Source organism: Biomphalaria glabrata, chromosome 17, assembly GCF_947242115.1.
Source record: "Biomphalaria glabrata chromosome 17, xgBioGlab47.1, whole genome shotgun sequence".
In the NCBI taxonomy this organism is placed as follows: domain Eukaryota; kingdom Metazoa; phylum Mollusca; class Gastropoda; family Planorbidae; genus Biomphalaria; species Biomphalaria glabrata.
The window spans coordinates 25,831,683-25,853,263 of record NC_074727.1 but is presented as its reverse complement, the minus strand read 5'-3'; the positions used below and the strand labels follow the sequence as shown (position 1 = coordinate 25,853,263).

The window sequence follows — 21,581 nt, the reverse complement described above, 5'->3', positions numbered from 1 at the left end:
TAATATTTTCAACTTCGATTCAATTGTCAGCACATTATGTTTTCTTTTCATGTTTCCTGCTTCGTACGACAGTTCACCAAACACTTCTCACTGCCTTGCAAAGTTTTAAATTCCTTGACTTGTTCACATTTCAGAATCATGTGCTACTAGACATCTGGAATATATTAAGTTTAGGAAGCAATGTAAATAGATGACATCTCACATTAGCAAGAGCACTTAGATAAAACAAATAAAAAAAACACAAAAAATTGCAGTACGGATATTTATCATTCTGGATAACTGACATCCGGATAAAATTTTACTTTATTATTATTTTTATTATTTATTTTTTTACTCATGAAATTTGTGTCACATTTCTTTTGCATTAGTGACCCAATGCAACCATTACCAACCATCACTTGGACGTTAGATGATGGGACAGTAATAAGCACTAACCAAAAGTACAATGTGTCATCAAATGGAAGATCTCTCATAATCTACAAGTTATTGGAACAAGATGAGAGAAATTATTACTGCAAGGCTAAAAATAACTTTGGAGAGAGTAATCCTCATCAAGTTTTTCTTAATGTTACAAGTAAGCGCTTCCTAAATTGATATTTAAAAGGCATATACATGTGTTAATATAGCCCTATTCCTAATTCTTTGTGTTAGTGACCTTGAACATTAGACATTACTCCAAAATAACAAAGTAACACTTCTGTCTGAAGAAACATTCTTGATGACAGTGTACTGTAAAACAATTTTTGATCATCCTTATAAATCCTGACTGAAAGCCTGTCATCGAACTACCTGTAGTGAGAGGCAGGGGCAGACTGGGTGTCAAATTTGGCTAGGTATTACAGTAGTTACTATACCATCGGGACCACAAATATTTGCCCTATGCCAATGTTACCTGCCCTCAAAATAAAGTTTTGATAATGCACAGAAAACTGAATATAAGCAGGCAAAAGAGGGTTTACATTAGCCTAATTTTAACATATTGTTTCCTACAACTAGATAGATTTAGAGGCTATTAATTAATAAATTAATCATTAATTAGTTTTAAATATAATTTTTAAATACTATATTTTATTACATGAGTTTGAAACGATTTGATATGATTGTAAGAGTGAAGTATAATACTTAAAAATGGAACAACATGAAAGTTCTTGCAAAACATTAATTTATTAGGGATGAAAAGGTTTTATCAAATTTTATCAACAGCCTTAAACATGAAACGTAGGACGTAATCATCTTCTTTTTTGAAGTAACGTCTGTATTATATAAGATAAGATAAGAAACCTTTGCAAGTATTCTTGCGTCAAGATGCTTTTTAGCCTATTCTTTAAACATTTCAAGGTGCTGAAACATCTTTCACAAGTTACTTGCTCGTGCACCAACTCAAATGCCAAGCTGTTGATTACAAAACACTCCTCTGTCAATAAATTGTACTTCTTTAAAATTCGTAATAAACATTTGAACAGTCATTACAAGAAAACTCTTTGCTCTCACCTCAATCGCTCACAATAGTCTACAGGAGTATATAAAATATAAGCCTTATTTTGTTTGTTCAAAATTGCGGCTAACTATGGTCTGACTGCATTTTAGTTTTTAATGAGACTTGTTTTTCTATTGAAAAGGTAAGCCCATCTTCTATGAAAACAAAGCGCCAAGGGATGTAACAGTTTCTCAAAATAAAGATGTGACAATTCCATGTGAAGCTAGGTCAGCTTCTGGTGAGGCAACTCCATCGCCTGCAGTTTGGTATGTCAATGGGAGACAAACTGGACAACATACAAGTAAGCATTGAGAATCAGGAATTGGGTCACCTACATACGAACAAATTTCATTAAAAAGTTTTTTTTAGTGTTTTTTAAGTTTATGCTTATATATTTTCTTTGAGTCATTTTCTGTTTGAAATTTGGCCCTTGTTTTTAATGTAACTTTATAACACACACACAAAATAAAGCTAGGAAATATTCCTTTTGTTTGCTAATAAAGTGAATTACTGTTAACACAGGATACCCCTATGAGTCAATTATACTCTTAAATTACATTGCAAATCAAGCCACTTCTACACTACAAGAAGGCTCTATTTCATTTGTTGTTCTCTCCAAAGCTTAGTTTTCATTTGTTACTCACAGTCTTTCTCTATTTGTAACATATAATTAATAATCTTAATTTGTCTTCTGGTCAATGTTTGTGTGGACAATGTCATAGGAAATGCATGTTTTGTTTTCCTTTCAGACAGGAACAAAATTGATGTCAAGACTAATTCACTTACAATCAAATCAGTCAAAAAACCAGATGATATTATGTGTGTCTTATGTATAGTGTCTAATTCTAATGGAGAGAAGATGGGCGAAGCATGTGTTAATGTAATTTGTAAGTATTACTATGGAGGCCAAGACTGTTTAGCCATTTTTTAAAATCTCAATTATTTTATATGGATAATTTTTTTTTTATTTGTAAGAGCACTTCTTCTAAATTATCTGGTTCATTTAACATTTGAAATGTTTTGAAATGTTGTATAAATATTAATCAAATGTTTTCTACTCATTTAATTATTTCTTGATGTGTTTGAAAAGCTTATTGTAAAATTTGATTAATTAAAGAAGTTAAATTAATGTAACAATATTAAATAATAGAAATATTTACTCAGTTTACTCATAGTAAACAATATCATTGTTATTGAATTGCTTTTGTTCAGTAGATCTTTCATGCTAAGAAATGTATCTTTTCTAGCCCTAAGATAGCCTCACCTAAAACAAACGCTAATTAATCATGTTGCACATTATGCATCCCACAAGTGTCGAATATACTAATTGTACATCTACAAACTATACATTTTTAAAGTTGTCAGTCTCACTAACCCTATTTACTGCTCTTTATGACGGGGACATGACAATTCGTTCACTGAAATTTCGTTCACCGACAAATCGTTCACGACTTTTCGTTCACGCGACTATTCGTTCACACAACTATTTGTTCACACGACATATCGCTCACAGACAACTTGTTCACCGACAACTTGTTCACCGACAACTTGTTCACTGACAGTTGGTTCACGACAAATCGATCACGCAACAAGTCGTTCACTAACAATTCGTTCACAGACAAATCGTTCACTGGATATTTCCAAAAACAAAAAATTGCTAGAGATCAGGTCTAATCCGAAATTCTTTGTTATTTTTGTTTGTTGTTAATATTTTGTTAATGAGGACAGTATGTGATACAAATTATACTTAAAAGAAAAAAGAGATCTTACAAGCAAGCTGAAACATTTAAATGGGCCCTCACTTTACTATAGGTAACATTTTTACTTTCAACATGTAGACCTTCTTTTACACTCATGTCCATCATGTAGTCTTGTTCGCCCTACCTGTATTTACTAATCTTAATAGCGGTCCAGATGTTTAATTAACTTACCCAATTTATTGATATCTTATTAACAAAAACAAATATACGCACAGACACAATAGTATTTTTTCCACAATTCTGTCATTGTTTTTATGAGAGATAATTTAGATTTTTAACAATGATACTAGATTTGGTACAATATATGGTTTCAGTGTTCAACTCTGAACGTCACATACTAGATACAGATCTAAGGTTAATACTTATCGATTAAGACATCTAAGAAAAAAAAAACTAATTACATATACAACACTAGGAAATATTTTGGTTCCCTGTCAAAAAGTTATAAATTTATCGCAATACAACAATAAAAAATTATTTCAATAAATTTGTTATTGAAGTCCAAGCAATCAAATTAGTTTACCAATGGGTGATCACATATAGAAACAAGTTAACTAAAATAAAAATAAAATAGAACTCCTTTTAAACTTGATGGAAAGTACTATACTAGTGTCTAGTACATATTTTCAATGTTAACAGACTGAACATGTGTATAGGCAATGTCCAATAAAGTTTTATTACTTCCAGAGGAGCCAGTCTGTCTAGCACTCATCTAGGTGTTAACTAGAGTATCCAGATGAATTGGTAGATTCTCGATTGATGAAAAAAAAGGGAGGGGGAGGTATAAAGGTAGGCCTATATTAAAGGTGAAAGTAAAAATGTTACCTATAGAAAAGTGAGGGCCCGTTTAAATTTTTCAGCTAGCTTGTAAGATCTTTTTTTTTCTTTTAAGTATAATTTTTATCACATACTGTTTTCATTAACAAAATATTAACAACAACAACAACGAAATTAAATAGACTTGGATTAGACCTGATCTCTATAAATTTTTTTGTTTTTGGCAATAATAGCTACAAAAGTTTTAATGTAAATAAATTAAACATGTCACGAGAATATATAATATTAACAATATGTTACTATCCAGTGAACTATTAGTCTGTAAACAATTTGTCCGTTAAAGTCGCGTGAACGATTTGTCGTGAACCAACTGTCGGTGAACAAGTTGTCTGTGAGCGATATGTCGCATGAACGAATAGTCGCGTGAACGAATAGTCTGGTGAACGAAAAGTCGTGAACGATGTGTCGGGTGAACGAATAGTCGCGTGAACGAAAAGTCGTGAACGATGTGTCTGTGAACAAAATGTCAGTGAACGAATTGTCGTGGAACCCTTTATGACATCATGACATGTCATTGATCCCTAAGATTTTCCCTAAACTATTTAACTAATTTTTCACGCACATACACACAGTCAACCTATAGACTAATAGAAATAATGAATTTGAATAAAATAAATTACTTTGAAATCAGTGAAAGTCTATTAAAAAAATAATATATTAGGAAAATATGTATTTGTGTTTAATAAGTTAATTACATTTGTTTGTTTTTTGAAATTTTTATATAAAATTGACTTAACAATAAAATCTGCAGTGCCTATTGATTTAACCCAGCAAATCAATGTGAATCAAGAGATAGATATGGGAGATTCTATAGATTTAACAGTCTTAGCGAAAACTGACATATCCCAACAACTCATTTACAAGTAAGTTTTTTTTTTTTTTTGTTCCTTATTATTTAAGACAATGATGCCCAACCTAATTCGGTCCGCGGGCCATATTAATTTTCAACACTCGTGTCGCGGGCCACATCACCAAAATGAAAAACAAACGTCCCGAGACATGACGTTAAACTGCGCTCCTCTTTCCTTAGCACTTTTGGAGCTCAAAAGTGCCCTACTTCTTTTCTATCATTGTGTCTGCCTCCTCTTTTCCTAAGTCTGCCTTCATTGATCATCACACTGTCTCCTTAACTTTAAATTCTCACTACGTCCTAGACCAGTCCGTTTGCCGTGGACTGCGACGGGTAAGGGGGGATAAAGAGATCCTGGTGTTTGAGTGGTGGCTATCTGAGGATAAACCACAACAACACAATACTTTGGCTCCAAGTTCCCCTAGACCTGAGACCCAGATGGCCCGCTCTGGGTCAACCGGCTGGTCATGCCGAGCTACCAGCATAGGTCGTCGACCTATGCTGGAGGGCGGTGGCTGGAGGGTCAATCAGGGAGCTGCTGTATCGGACACATGTCCGATGTAGCAGCTGACTGAGTATAGCACCTGTGTAGCCCTGGCGGGCTCATTCTGGACATCCGAATGGCCTGTCCCCTTGTTGGACTCGATGGCGGGTGGGGAGCACAGGTGCCGAATTAACCAAAATATATATGGACAAAAAAACACACACAAAACTACTTGCCCCAGACCTATGTCTGGGCAAGAAACGACGAATTGACGATAAAAAAGAGGAGGTCCCATAAAGCTGTGCCACCTGGCCATCATTTCTGGTGGTTAGATGCACAGAGGAGGGAAAAAGCCTGACCAAGTTGAGCCCTTTTATTATCTATAAGGGACTCAAGTCAGTAGTGGGAGAGCCCAAGAGTGTGTCTAAGCTACACAAAACAATGGAACTCCTTGTAGAAGTAGACAGCAAGACACACTCTGATGGGCTTTTAAGATGCAGAAGACTCTGTGATCTCCAAGTGGAAGTCATGCCACACAAGAGTCTGAACACCAGCAGAGGTGTAATCAGCTCTAGGGACCTACTGGAATGTTCCGAGAAGGAAATAGTGGAGGGCATTGAAGGAGTCACCCATGCCCGGCGCATTACCAGGTGCAGGGAGGGTGAGGAGGTCAAAACCGCCACTATTATCCTCACATTCGGAACTAGGACACCGCCAGAGTATGTGAAGGCAGGATACCTACGAGTTCCAGTGAGGCCCTACATACCTAACCCCATGAGGTGCTTCAAGTGCCAGGGTTATGGACACGGCGCGGCAGTCTCAAGAGGAACACTGTGTGTGCCAGATGTGCTGGAGAGGGTCATGAGGACAAGGGCTGCACAGCCCAGTTCAAATGCCCAAACTGTCAAGCTGGCCACTCAGCCTACTCCAAGGACTGCCCTGTGTGGAAACAGGAGGTTGCCGTGCAGGAGTACAAGGCAAGAAACGGATGTACCTTTAGCCAGGCGAAATCGGCTGTACTGGCCCTACCCAAGGGCCAATTCGGCTTGACAAAGACCTACGCCCAGGCTGTTGCTAAGAAAGGAAGATCCATAGCCACACAGACGGACACATTGACCCCACCACCCCCTCCTCCTCCCCCAACTCAGAAGAAAACACTGCCAAAGAACACACCTCTGAAGAAACAAGAAAGCCCTGTTGTCATGCTAAAGAACAGGTTCTCTGTGCTCGCTGATGAGAGCATGGAGACTGAGCAGCATGTCAAAACCAATACTCCGGGAGAACCCGGAGACATCATGTCTGACACAGGTTCTCCTCAGAGAACCCAGCCAGACACCCCAACCTCTACCGAGTTAGAGGTTGACCAACTCCCTAAGGGGAGAAATCAAAGCGGAGAGGATGCCCGAGGTGAGAGAGGAGGAAATAACCTCCGCTCTAACCAGAGGGATCTCCCCTCTCCAGAGAGAAAGACTTCCTCCAAAAGGGGGTTGTCCTCCTCTCCATCCAAACCCAAGAATAAAAATACCAAGGTCACTGGAATAAAGGGAAACCCCTCCGGGGGCCTCCCAAGGCCAAATAGTTCCAAGTAGGTCATCTAGAATAAGCCATGGATTCCAGAATTGTACAGTGGAATTGTAGAGGCCTCAAGGCCAATTACGAGGAAATGCAGCTACTGATGGACTCTGAGACTCCTGTAGCTGTCTGCTTACAGGAAACATTTCTGAAAGATTGCATCAGCTTCCGAAGCTACCATGCTTACACCAAGAATGTTGAGGATGCAGAGAGAGCATCAGGTGGAGTCTGTATCCTTGTGAAGGATAGCATCCCCCATGAGAGGGTAGAACTACAGACCACACTACAGGCCGTAGCAGCTAGGATAACCCTTCACAAGGTTATCACTTGCTGCAGCCTGTATCTACCACCAGGCGCTCCATTAAACCGAACAGACATGGAGGACCTATTGAAACAACTCCCCCGGCCTTATTTAATCCTTGGGGATTTCAATGCCCATAACACCATGTGGGGATCCAACAATACCGACACAAGAGGTCGTATGCTGGAGGATATCTTCCTCCAACATGATTTATGCATACTTAATGATGCATCACCGACCTACTTGCACCCAGGAACTGGATCATTCACATGCATTGACCTCACCGTATGCGTCCCCGGACTTCTGGACGATTTTAAATGGTCAGTTAGCAATGATCTACGGGGAAGTGATCACTTCCCAATCATCATTACTAACAATCTCCCTTCATTGGGACAACCTCAGCGGTGGAAACTGAATAAGGCCGATTGGGAACAATTCCAAAAAAGATGCTCTGAGGATATCACAGAAAATATCCTCCATGAACAGAACCCAGCTGATACCTTTGCTAGCAAGCTTCTAAGTATAGCCAGGAAAGTTGTACCCCTAACCTCTGCAAATCCAAAACGGCCTAGCAAACCATGGCAAACCATGGTTTGATACTGCTTGCAAAAGTGCTATTGGTGATAGGAAAAAACGACTGGCTGCATTTATAAAGAATCCTTCCCAGGAAAACCTAAAGCTATTCAGGATAGCTAGAGCAAAGGCTAGACAAACCATACGGTAAGGAATTCCTGGAGAAGTTTTGTCGGCAGTCTGGATGCCAAAACTTCTGCTAGAGCGGTTTGGAAGGCAGTAAGGCAAATCAAAGGGAAAGAATCAAATGCAATAGGGCATTTGAAAAACCAAGGACGAACTGTCACGTCCCCCAGAGAAATAGCTGACTGCCTTGCATCCTCAATAGCAGAAAAATCATCCACTGCACACTACACGCCAGAGTTCCAAAAAGTCAAAACCAGGGAGGAAAGACACCCCATTGATTTCAGGTCAGAGAACAATGAAGACTACAACAAACCGTTCTCGCTTGAGGAACTGAGGGAATCGCTGGACAAGTCACATGACACAGCGCCTGGAGAAGACGAAATCCATTATCAGTTCCTCAAGCACCTTCCCGAACCCTCATTGGCAGTCCTACTAGGGGTCTATAACTGTGTGTGGCAAACAGGCGCTTTCCCAAACAGCTGGAGGAAAGCCACAGTTATACCGATACCTAAACCGGGAAGAGACGGCTCTGACCCAGCTAACTATCGACCAATAGCACTAACAAGCTGCATCTGCAAAACCATGGAAAGAATGGTTAACAGTAGGCTGGTCTTGTACCTGGAAAGGAATAAAGTGATCTCAAACTACCAGTGCGGATTCCGGCAGGGGCGGACAACAACTGACCACCTGGTAAGGCTGGAAGCTTATATTAGAAATGCATTACTCAGAAGAGAACATCTAGTAGCTGTATTCTTCGATATAGAAAAGGCCTATGACACAACCTGGAAACATGGCATTCTACGTGACCTGGCGCTTATGGGGCTTAAGGGACACCTCCCCCGTTTTGTGGAGGAATTCCTGAAAGATCGAAAATTTCAGGTCCGAGTGGGCAACTCCGCTTCTGACACTCATGACCAGGAAATGGGTGTACCCCAGGGCAGCATTCTGTCAGTCACCCTGTTCAACATTAAAATAAATAACATCATAAATGCGCTGTCCCCTGGCATAGAGTGCTCTTTGTATGTCGATGACTTTGTCATTCTTACTTATGGGAAAAACATGAACACCTTAGAAAGGAAATTACAGTTATGTTTAAACAAAATTCAGGGTTGGGCAAACTATAATGGTTTCAAATTCTCAGACTCCAAAACAGTTAGTATGCATTTTTGTAATCTAAGGGGACTCCACCCAGACCCTGAACTATTTATACACAAAAAGAAGATCCCTGTCGTGAAAACTACAAAATTTTTAGGCCTCACCTTAGATTCCAAATTTAATTTTCTCCCCCACATTAAGGAACTTAGGAAGAAATGCCAAAAGTCATTAAACATACTAAGAGTACTCAGCCATACGGACTGGGGAGCTGACAGAGATACCTTGCTGCTGCTCTATCGGAGTCTAATTCGATCCAAGCTAGACTACGGATCCATAATATATGGAGCAGCAAGGAAGTCGTACCTAAAAATACTGGAACCAATACAAAATGCTGCCCTGCGTCTCTGTCTCGGCGCGTTTCGTACATCACCTATCCCAAGTCTCCATGTGGAGGCTGGAGAACTCCCCATGGATATAAGAATGAAAAAGCTTGCAATGCAGTATATAGTCAAGCTAAAATCCAACCCCACGAACCCTGCTTTTGACTCCATATTTAACCCCACAGAGGTAGAATTATACAATCGAAGGCCTAACGTCATACAGCCGTTGGGCCTTCGAATGAGAGAACCCATCCAAAATTTAACCCCACCCATTGACCAAATCTCTAAAATAGAAACCCCTCAGAATCCTCCTTGGCTAATGAATAAACCCAAATTAAATTTATCCCTCCTTAATTTCAAAAAAGAAAATACAGACCCAAGCATACTACAAGTCCACTTTAGGGAACTGCAGGAGAGCTACGGAGATTGTGGCACCATCTACACAGACGGATCCAAAATGGAGGGAAAGGTCGCGTGTGCCTGCTCCTTTCGGAACAAAACAATCTCCCGTAGACTCCCCGATGGCTGCTCCATCTTTACGGCCGAATTGCACGCAATATTGCTTGCACTTATGGCCGTAAAAGCATCAGAAAGGAGTAAATTTATAATCTGCTCCGACTCCAAATCTGCATTGCAAGCTTTGGGGCGGATGAAGACTGACATCCCATTGGTACATAAGAGCCTGAAGCTGTTGGACCTAATAACAGCCGACCGTAGGGATGTCACCTTCATCTGGGTCCCCTCCCATGTTGGCATTGAGGGAAACGAAGCCGCAGACAGAGAAGCAAAGAGAGCCCTAAATCATGCGGTGTCAGGAACCCAAATTCCCTGCTCGGACCTGAGACAAAATATTGCCTCTGCCACCTATCGAGAGTGGCAGAACCGATGGGAGGCTGAGACTCACAGTAAACTCAGGCAGATTGTGGCGGATGTCAGGTGGCGGCCCACATCTAAGGGTCTGACAAGGCGTGGTAGCACAACCATGTCCAGACTTAGGATTGGCCACACCTACATCACGCACTCTTTTGTACTGAAGAGAGAGGAGCCCCCACTTTGCGAGTACTGTGACTCTCGCCTCACCGTGGAACATATCCTCGTTGATTGCCCCAGATACCAGGATGTCAGGGCGAAATATTTTAGAGCCACTAATCTAAAAACACTATTTAATAATGTCGACCCTGGGAAGGTACTGGGCTTTATTCGGGAAGTGGGGCTATCTACGAACATCTGATTTCTGAATTTGTGAACATGCACTATTTACATTAGATTTTTACCAAATATTTAAATTTTTACTACCTTTACTATTTTAACTGTGAATAAACCTTGATTTTAATTATATGACTGTATAGAATCTGGCCCTTGTTGTTTAGAGAGAGAGTAGTCCTTAAGGGACTGCAGGCACGACATGGCCTAAATTGTGCCGATGTGCCTCAAATCAACAAATCATGAAAAACAAAAATTGACTTGAAATCATTTTCTTGTAATTATTCACACATTAATTGCATGTCAGCATTTTATTCGAAAACATACTTCTGAATATACGGCTGCATAGATAAGCCTCCAAGTCAGAGCACTGAATCCAGACTCTCGTCCGTGATATGAGGACTTATGATTGGTTTCGCCTGTTTCATCACTGAAAAAGTTTGTGCTTGTAAACAAGGTGACCATCCTTAACTCTTGTTTCGGAGGATTTAGACAACTTTCTGCAGGCAACACGGAGTAGAAATCAATTGTCTGCATGGTTAGAAATTTATCAAGAAGGGATGCCTTTGGATGGCTTTGTAAGTCAATCAGTTCCAGTTAGATGTATGTCAGGGCTATTGACACATTGGCCGCTAATGGATTTTTGAAAAAACATACTTCATTCTAAGGAATTTGAAAATCCATAAATCTTACAGTTGGTAAATAAAGCAATGAAGCTGCAGACACCCGGCTCCTTTTGACTGACAATTTTTCTAATAACTCTTGCTTCCTGTCCTCTGTGATATCCATCCATACTTCTGGTGCCATCAGTAGTCACTCCCATAAATTTCTCCCAAGAAAAATATCCTTCATGATGGTTGAAACCTTTTTGAACAGGTCTTTGCAGGATGGTCCCACGCATCCTCCTCATAGCTATTAACTCCTATTATTTCAAAATTGCTGTTTATACCATAAATACCAAGAGTTAAGTGGTACCAGATATGCCTGTTTCATATTATGTTTTTGTTTTTAAAACATCCACATTACTTATAAAACAAATATGTTGACTCATTATCATGTTCCTTAAAAAGAAAAAGTAAAGGTCCGTTCACTTTTCCTGGAGGATTTCAAATTTAAGTTTAAAAGGTCATGATACCAATGTATCTATGAAAGTGTGACTGCCCTAACATAGGGAAATATACATGTTCATCTTATTTTTGGAAGGGGGAAGATTTTTCTACGTTTTGTGCTGAGTTTTGGGGGGCCGGATGGAATGACATTGCAGGCCAGATTTGGCCCACGGGCCGTATTTTGGGCATCACTGATTTAAGTAAAAAAAAAATATTTTGAGAATGAGGATGTGTACAAGATTTGTAATACATTGTGGCTAGCTTATTGGCTTGATTTTTGTTAGCATAAGTTAGCTGTGACAGTTTTTGGTAGAGCATGTTTAAATTTGGATGATTTTGAGCATCATTTCCAGGAATACACATTAACCAGTGTCTCCCAAAGTGGGTTACCCATACCCCTGTGGGTACACATTGCAGATAGTTAACTATGATGAATTTAAAAAAAAAATTTTGTTTATAAATCAGAATATAATATTTTAAAAATCCTTTTAAGTTTATACAAACTCAGATATGGCGCTATTTAATATTTTCAGACAAATTTCTACAAAGATCAGGAAATGGATAGGGATGATATGCTCACTTTTTCAATATAAAAACTATGTTTCTGCTTTTTTTTAGAATGTATTTGGTGTGAAGCATGCAAAAACAGACTCATTAATTGAATAGTTGTGATAAAGTAATTATTATTTTGTGTATGTAGGCCTATACAAAAAAAAAAAAATTTGAATGTTATTAAAATATATATAAAATATATATAAATCCTTTTTTTTTTTTTTTGGAGGAAGGAGGGCAGGGGTACTCAGTGTTAAAAAAAATTCTAGAAGGGGTATGCATAAGTCAAAAGTTTGGGAAACACAAAACAATGGTGAATACTCTAGCACTTTTAATGTCACAAAGTGAAGTGAAGCTGGTTTCATGACTATTTAGTTATGGTGTTCACTCTCATCCTAACAATGCCTTCCATGAAAATAGTATTGTAATAGACATACATTATTGCACTGAAATAAGTCAACACAGGCACAAGGCAAAGACTAAAGTAAAATATTTGCTGATGACAACACACAGGTCACAAAAAGCCATTGGAGTATGGTAGCACATAATCAATTTGGATTTAATTGGGTTTGGTTGAAACATTTCATTTGTGCATGTCTAAAAAATCAAATTTACCAACCCAAAGCTAAATACACTCCTGTTAAATTTACTAAACCTTAAACAACCGTCCCATAACATATTTTTTTGTCTAAACAGAAATACCCTTTAAAATAAACTTCCAAAGTATTAGAAACAAATCAGCAGATTTAGAAATCTTATTAGAAAGAGAAAAGCCATACTTAATTGCAGGAACAGAAACATGACAAAATCCTGACATTTATTTCTCAGAAGTGTTCAATAGCAATTATGAAAGTTTCAGGAAAGATGGCACAGATAACAATGGAGGAGTTCTGTTAGCCATAAAAAAAAAACACTTATAGCAGAAGAAATAACTCATTAAAGTAAAACCAGCTCAACATCCAGCAAATTCTAGTTTAGGGCTCATACAATAATTATCAATTGTTTAAGAAAAACAAAAAAAAAGCAGTTTTTTTTTTCTTAGGAGATTTCAATCTCCAAGACATTAAATGGAAAACATTAACCATACACCAACATCAAATCCTGAAGTATATAAATGAACTATTTATAGAAACCATAAACAATTAGTTATAGCAAATTGAAAAAAAAATAAGGCTTGTCTTCGAGCCCGAAGATAAATGAGGAGTGCAGTACTTTCCATGACTACGCAGCCCCAGCTGTGACCTACATGTTTTGCCACATCTAGCGCAGTCACCATAATAAACCTGGACTTTGGTAAATTATGACATTATTCCTAGAACATGAAATTGCTCTGGCTATTTATTCTGATAATTACTAAATACACACTAATTGAACACAGATCCAGATCAGTCAACACTAAACTTAAAAAGGAAACAGTCATTACCAATCATCACACTATAGATCAATGCAACTCCAAAAATAATCTAACATACACATCCATAATATAAAAGAAGATTACCGAACACAAATGGAAGTTCTTAATTAGACACAGCCGAAATAAATACCTATCACTCTTAATATTAATAGCAGGAGATATAGAATCAAATCCAGGGCCTAGATCTATAGATAGATGCAACATCTGCAAAAAAGTATGCACCATGAAACAGAAAGCCATTCAATGTGACACCTGTGATGAATGGTACCAAGCATCATGTCTCCATATGAATACACCTGTGTATTATGCCTTAGGCAACAAAGACGCATCATGGCACTGTGTACCGTTTAAGTTACCTTAGTTTACATCAGGACTGTTTGATTCCTTTGATGCAGACACTTCTAACCCATACAACATCCTAAACACCATCCCAAACCAAACTCACCAACCACTAGCCAGATCCACTCCAGTTAAATCTGCTAAAACTAATTTAACACCTTCATTAAACAAATGTACTAAAGAAGTAATACCAAAATACCTTAAAACCTTAGTTATAAATTTTCAAAGCATTAGGAACAAAACAGCAGACTTGAAAATTTTATTAGAATGTGAGAAGCTTCACATAATTGCAGGAACAGAAACTTGTCTACATCCTGAAATTTATAATGCAGAAATTTTCAATAGTAATTATGAAATTTTTAGAAAAGACAGGGCTGATAATCATGGAGGAGTTCTTTTAGCAATAAAAAACACTCTTATAGCAGAAGAAATTACCTTACCCAACTCAAAAAATTTAGAATCAACATTTTGTAAAATTTATACCACATCAACATCCCTAATAATAGGCAGTATTTACAGACCACCAAATTCTAGTTTAGAATACATGCAAGAACTATGTAATCAGTTTTCTACACTTAAAGAGGCAAATAAAAATGCAGTTTTTTTGGATTATGGGTGATATCAACCTACCTGATATAAATTGGAAAACACTAACCATAGATAAACATCAAAACCTTAAGGACATAAATGAGCTTTTCATAGAAACTTTACACAACCTAAGTTTAGATCAAATAAAGATCTCTTCTTAACCAACAGACCTGGATTAGTAGTAGATTATGATATCATACCTGGTCTATCAGACCATGAGATCATAAAAATACAGTCAGATAAAAGCAGTAGCCAATATAAAACCCAAAAGAAAAATCTTACTCTGGAACAAATGCAACCTTACACAACTACATCAAGCTGCATTAAACTTTCAACAAACATTCTTATCAGAAATAGACATTAACCAACCAGTCGATGACCTCTGGAATTTCATAAAAGCTATCTTAAAAACATTATAGAAAACCATATACCAACTAAATACACATCAAACAAAATTAATAAATGCTGGTTTAATAATAGATTAAAGAAGCTTTGTAAACAGAAGGAAAACCTATATAGAAAATTTAAAGAAACTAAGGCAGAAAGAGTTTATAAAAAGTACATAAAAATTAGGGGTGCACCGGATAGTCGCTCCGGCTTCTGCCGAATATCCGGTATTTTTTACTATCCGGTGCTATTCGGCTCCGGTCGGATATCACTACCAGATAGTAAACCGGATAGTAAAAAATACACCTATTTAATATGCATAAAGTGGACCTCGTTCCATTAATGTCTGTTGTAGAATGTATTAATGTTTATATTAAAACAAAATAATGTGCTAAAAAATAGAGCCGTTATGAATATGCACCAAACATTGTTTATTATAAAGACAAGGCCTGTTAATAACTTAATATAAATAGAAATGAAACTTTACATCATAAATGCGCTTTACATACAGAGGAGCAATGGCTGACACTTTTTTTCAATTTGTCTTGACATTTGAGTAGGTTAGTTAACATGTTTAAATGCTACATTCCTTGACTACGCCATGCTGACCAGACGTCTGTCTAGCTGTGCGGGTATATCTCTAGAGGTAGAGATGAACAACTCCCACCCCTTTTATTTGTTTTGTCCATCACATTGAGTTTTTTTATAGGCAGGTGACTACAAGTTAAATACGATGGACGTAGGTTTAATGTCAGCGTATTGACACTCTCTAGAGGTCACACCTTTCGAGGGAACTGAGTTTGTTTATTTAGTAGTTAATCTTTATTAGGGGGGCTGGACTATAGGAGCCACACCTCTAAGGTAACCAGGTATATTTCCAAATGAACAACTCCCTCCCCCTTTGATTTGTTTAGCCCATCACATTGAGTTCATTGATTGACAGGTGACCCCAAGTCAGATACGATGGACGTAAGCACTCTCTAGAGGTCACACGAGGGAACTGTTTGTTTACTTAGTAGTTAATCTTAATGGGAGGGGTGGGGGCGGACTGGACTTCAAGCCAAACATCTACACGGGTATCCGGACAAAGAGTTTGCTTATTTGGAGAAAAATCTTAATCACGTGGTTGGGCTAGAGGCCACACCTTTTCAAGTGTGCCGAGTTACTTGAACATAAATCTCAATTAGTAAGCTGGACTAAAGATCACACGCACCTAAACGAGTGACGTTTAGCTACACAGAACACAAACCGCGAGATTATAAAGCCCAGTAAGCCAGTCACTAATTATTTTGTAGAAGACACGACCAGGGCTATCTTTAAATGGAGAGCTAAACACCCCCTACTCTTTATTTTATTTCTTTGGTCCTTGACACCCAATTTATTGATAGACATTGACCATTTCTAAGCCAGAATATAAAAACACAACGTGCTAACAAAGGATATTACACTGTCAATAAATATTACGGTTAAATAATTTTTCTAACGTGTTTACTTGAATATTACTCCTGCAGTTAAGTGTCTTGATTTGATAACAATATTCTTAATAGGCTTACTATCGTTCCTTTTTGTAACAGTTACTGAAACCAGGAATAAAATAATTAATCAGTAATAATTAAGGAAGCTGTTTCTAACATACGTTCTTTAGATTTAATGTTTCTTACGTACGTTCTTTGCACAATAAAATAAAACAAAGATGTGCATGTTGGCGTGTGTGTATTTTTTTTGCCTTGTATTAAAATCTTTAGAAAGAAAGCTAATTTCATTGTTTAATTCTTTTGACTTAATAAATAACGGAAAACCTTACAGTAAATTTTAAAATCGCATAAAATAAATTGAACAATAGTACAGCAGTTAGATCTAGCAAACAAAAAAAACAATATGCTAGAGCGTAAAAAAAAAAAAAACAACCCTTGACCTCTAACTAGTGGACGGGTATAATTTATCTATACGCTTGACTGACCATGCCAATGTATTATCTTTTTTGACTGACACCCAACTCTATTGCGTGCGTATGCTCAAGGAAAAAACAATGTTTGATGGTTAACACAAACAACTATACACACTACACTAGGACTACATGTGTAACCTCACTAGGTCTATCTGACCAGGTTGTTGGTCTGAAATTCATGAACACATACATCCGACCACTATACAAGGCAGATTGCACTTTACTTATGAGATTTACATTAGTAACTAGTTAAATATATACTAACATTATTTACATTGACCTTCCTACACACATCCTTTACAGTTGGTGGCATCGTACATACACGCAGACACACTCATGCTATACAGATTTTTAGAAATACTGTTAAGCTTGAATAAATCAATCAGTAACAGAGTTTAAAACAATAAGGTATATAAAAGGAAAAAAAAACCCAACCAATATAGGTATGTTATTTAACAGTTTCGTAAAATGTTGAGCAACACAAGCTATTAACAAGACACTTAGGTATCCGGCTCTGGCACCGGCCCCGGCCGAATATCAAATATTACTATCCGGTCATATCCGGCCCCAGCCGGATATCAAAAAGTACTATCCGGTGCACCCCTATTAAAAATTAAACACCTAACCCAAAAAGTAAGCAGACAGCTGCAGAGTGAATACATAAACAATAATATCTAAAGATAACAATAAAAACCTATGGTCATATATTAAGTCAAAGAAAATGGAAACAACAGGCATAGTGCCATTAAAAGATGAACATTATACATAATGATAATGAAACTAAAGCTAACATCCTAAACAAATACTTTGCATCAGCATTCTCAGACCCAGGAGACAAAGATATATTACTTAATTTGAACCAAGTAGACAACATAGAAGATATAGTAGTACAAGAAAATGGCATCCAAAAACTATTAGCCAATACCAAATCAAATAAAGCTTCTGGACCTGATGGTATTCCAGCTAGATTACTCAAAGAACTAAGCAATGAGCTAGCCCCAGTGTTCAAAATACTCTTTCAGGCATCGCTTAACCAGGGCAGAGTACCAAAGGACTGGAAAGAAGCTAATGTCACCCCCCTATTTAAAAAAGGAGAAAAATCTGACACAGGAAACTACAGACCAGTATCACTTACCAGCATCACATGTAAAATCCTAGAACTCATAATATGTAGCAACATCATAAACCACTTAGACAAACATAATGTCCTCACCCCATACCAACATGGCTTTAGGAAATATAGATCATGTGAAAAACAACTAATAGGACTAATTGATGATTTTTCAAATGGTTTAGATAACAGTGAGCAAATAGATGCTATCTTACTAGATATTTCCAAAGCTTTTGATAAAGTTCACCACCATAGTTTGCTTAAAAAATTAAAATATTTTGGCATTGATGGTCCACTGCATCAGTGGATTAAAGATTTTCTGATAGGGAGAGAACAAACTGTAATAATAAATGGCTCTAAATCAACACCAATAACAGTAAACTCAGGCATACCTCAAGGAACAGACTTAGGTCCACCACTATTTTTAATTTACATAAACGATTTACCAAATTGCATTAGTTCAGGAACAAAAGTCAAATTATTTGCAGATGATTGCATAATATATAGAACAATAAAAACAACACAAGATACAGAAATTTTACAAAGAGAATTAGATGAATTACAGAAATGAGAATCTTAATGTATGAACTTGAATAACTGTCCATTCTGGACCACTAAGATAACTGAATTACTAATTGCTTTAAAGACGGACTCCAGACTCCTCAGTACTGGTTGTTGTGAAGCCATGGCTGTCTAGGTCATAAAATTGATATTGATGTTGGGGTCAGCATCTATTTCACAACTGAAGGTGTGGTGACACTTAACTAATAGGTTTAATTGATGACTTTTCAATGGGCATAGATTATAATGAGCAAATTTTATTAGACTTTTCATGCAAATCCATTACGTGGTTCCAGAGATTTTATGAGAGATCAGTTATTTAGTACTAACTTAGATCCTCCCGCACCTTTGGTGAACTGGGCAGCAAGCTGTCTCCAAAAATGTCTGAAGCCTCTTCCCACCTGGTGTCCACTGCTCTGAGGTCCTCCATGAAAGTGTGGCACCAAGTTATATGAGGACATCATTGTCAGCGACAAAATGAATTACGCATACCAAGCAAGAGTTGCAACAACATGATATGGAGAGATCAATGGGATATATATATTTATATATATATAAATCAACTTCAAAGATCAATGCATTAACTGTGTAATAAAATGTTTTCAGGTGGACACACTTTAGAAACAAAAGTGACCTTGTTGGAGAAGAACCAAAGTTTACCTTCCATGATTCTGTGACAAAAGTGGCCTATATAAATACAACTGGGATGACTGAAGCAGAATATGAATCTCTTCGTGGTGATTATGTGGTGAACATCTCTCACCTCTATGATTACAGAATTGAACGTATTCATGTCACACTTAAAGACAAGCCTGCTCCAGAAGGTAGGTCTAGTCAGTTCAATTTAGACCCCAGGAATCATCTCTTCTACTGTTTTTCTGCTAGGTATTAGAGAGTAACACAATATCTTAAAATATTTTTTGTTTTGAGCTAATGCAGTATTATTGATATGTTGTTTTTTTTTATACTATGACAATTGATGACATCTTGTTTTTGAACTCCCATAAACACAATTTTATGTTTATCTACTATAATTTGGAAATGAGCACAGCCATTCTAAAGGGAAAATTTTTTTATAACCATTTGGATGTTTGAGAACACATGCATATGCTGCCATAGTTGAATCAAGAAAAATATTAGTATGATAAAATAAACAGAGTACCAGAAACTTTATGGATGTACTTTAGTCAAAATTAAACTGAAAATAGTTTTTGGTTTCACAAACATGAGCTTAGTACTAACATATCTTATTTATTCAAAGCTTGCAGATATCATATTTGCTTTTTTTTTCAAGCCGAATCCATATATTTTCTATTTCTATCTTTATGCTCCTTTTTTCTCTCTCCTAATATATTTAAATTTATTTAAGGATCATGCCAAATGGTTCACTATGCAATTTACTTCACCCTACAATTAATTTACTATAAAAATGTTTCGCTGACAGTCAGCTCACAAAACATGTAAACAAAATAAGCATGCAGGCAGTGTGCTAATATGTTTATATTATATCATTATTTGTTGTGGATGTTTTTGTGAGAGTACTTAAAAGGATGTGATGTAATAAAATGACAGTTTTCAATGTCTACTTATATCAAGACAAAGTCTCTGTTAATTAATTGTGTTTAATCGTCTACAGCAATTTATTTATTCTCTGTGAAAACAGAACATAGTGGTTTCTAAAAGTACATTTTATTCATACAGATGGTGTCATTAGCTCATTTTGTTTTGATCTAGACAAAGAATGTACACGTATATAATGAAATTATTCAATCCTCCTAAACCTTTGTCACTAGACGATAATCTGTTGGAGAGGTTAGGGTTAGGAAAGTCTAAACTTAACTGTAAAATAGTCTAGTTTCATTCATGTAAGCAAGTATTTATTAACAATGTTCTACAGTGGTACATAAAGTATTAAAGATACCTGCTGATTTTTCCTTGTTTTTTAATTTATATTAGATTTTGTTTCTGTATTTTATACTGATATTACCATAGTTTAACTATAATGTAATTCATTGTACATTTGTTATAGAACCAGTGGCAACAGAGGCAGGGTTTGACATGTGGATAATTGGTCTTATCATTGGCATCCTGTTTCTCATAATAGTCATAATCATCATTATCATTGTTATTTGTCGCAAGCAACAAGAAGGAGACTACAATGGTAAAGATTTTTTATCTACAAAAAGTTTCTTTTATCATTATGTATTTATATGTTAATATAATCATATATCATATCAATATATATATATATATATATATAATATTTATATATATATATATATATATCTTGATACACGATGATGACCATGTCGGGACTTTGTAGGATAATATTACTGAAATTACAGTAATTTTAAATTACAAATTATATTACTTTGTGACTTGAAATATTTTAGGCCCAAGTTCAGCCCGACAGCCACACCACACACACTTTGTTATACAAAATTAATAAACGAGGTGTATGATGATTTAAATAAAATAATGAATTTAATCTAATGATATATTTACAAATGAACTGATATATGAATAATAATAATGGTATGAATATCAATAGATATATATAAGATGTAATTTAATATGATCCAGTTAGTCTTTTTAAAAACATAAAATAATTATGTTACAATTAATATTTTACCTTAACCAATATATTCAATACAGTTTGTCCAAATAACTTTTAAGACAACAACTGGTAATCCTCGTAGATCTAGCCTCTAGGTCAGATACTGTTCACTGACAATTCCAAAGTTCATAGTTCACACTGTAACACCAGGTCTGGATACAGCAACCCGCAGTCTGGAAAAACCTCAGACTCGTGAAAACAAAATTGAATGTCAGACAGACCAACTGAGATGAAGACCTCAGTACTGTAGACTAAAGCTGAAATCTCAATATTGGAAACTGAGACTGGAAAATGATA

General features: G+C 36.6%; 1 protein-coding gene across 4 annotated transcripts in view; it reads left to right on the top strand.

The window, feature by feature from the left end:
* The window catches only part of LOC106070215 (neuroglian-like), a 70,550-nt gene that overhangs the window by 32,654 nt on the left and 16,315 nt on the right, over positions 1 to 21,581 (top strand). For all 4 annotated transcript variants that reach the window (XM_056015575.1, XM_056015576.1, XM_056015577.1 and 1 more), the window contains exons 8-13: positions 369 to 574; positions 1,620 to 1,778; positions 2,227 to 2,364; positions 4,826 to 4,937; positions 19,274 to 19,491; positions 20,697 to 20,828. In XM_056015575.1, the coding sequence (XP_055871550.1) occupies positions 369 to 574; positions 1,620 to 1,778; positions 2,227 to 2,364; positions 4,826 to 4,937; positions 19,274 to 19,491; positions 20,697 to 20,828 (965 nt within the window). The remainder of the gene's footprint in view (positions 1 to 368; positions 575 to 1,619; positions 1,779 to 2,226; positions 2,365 to 4,825; positions 4,938 to 19,273; positions 19,492 to 20,696; positions 20,829 to 21,581) is intronic.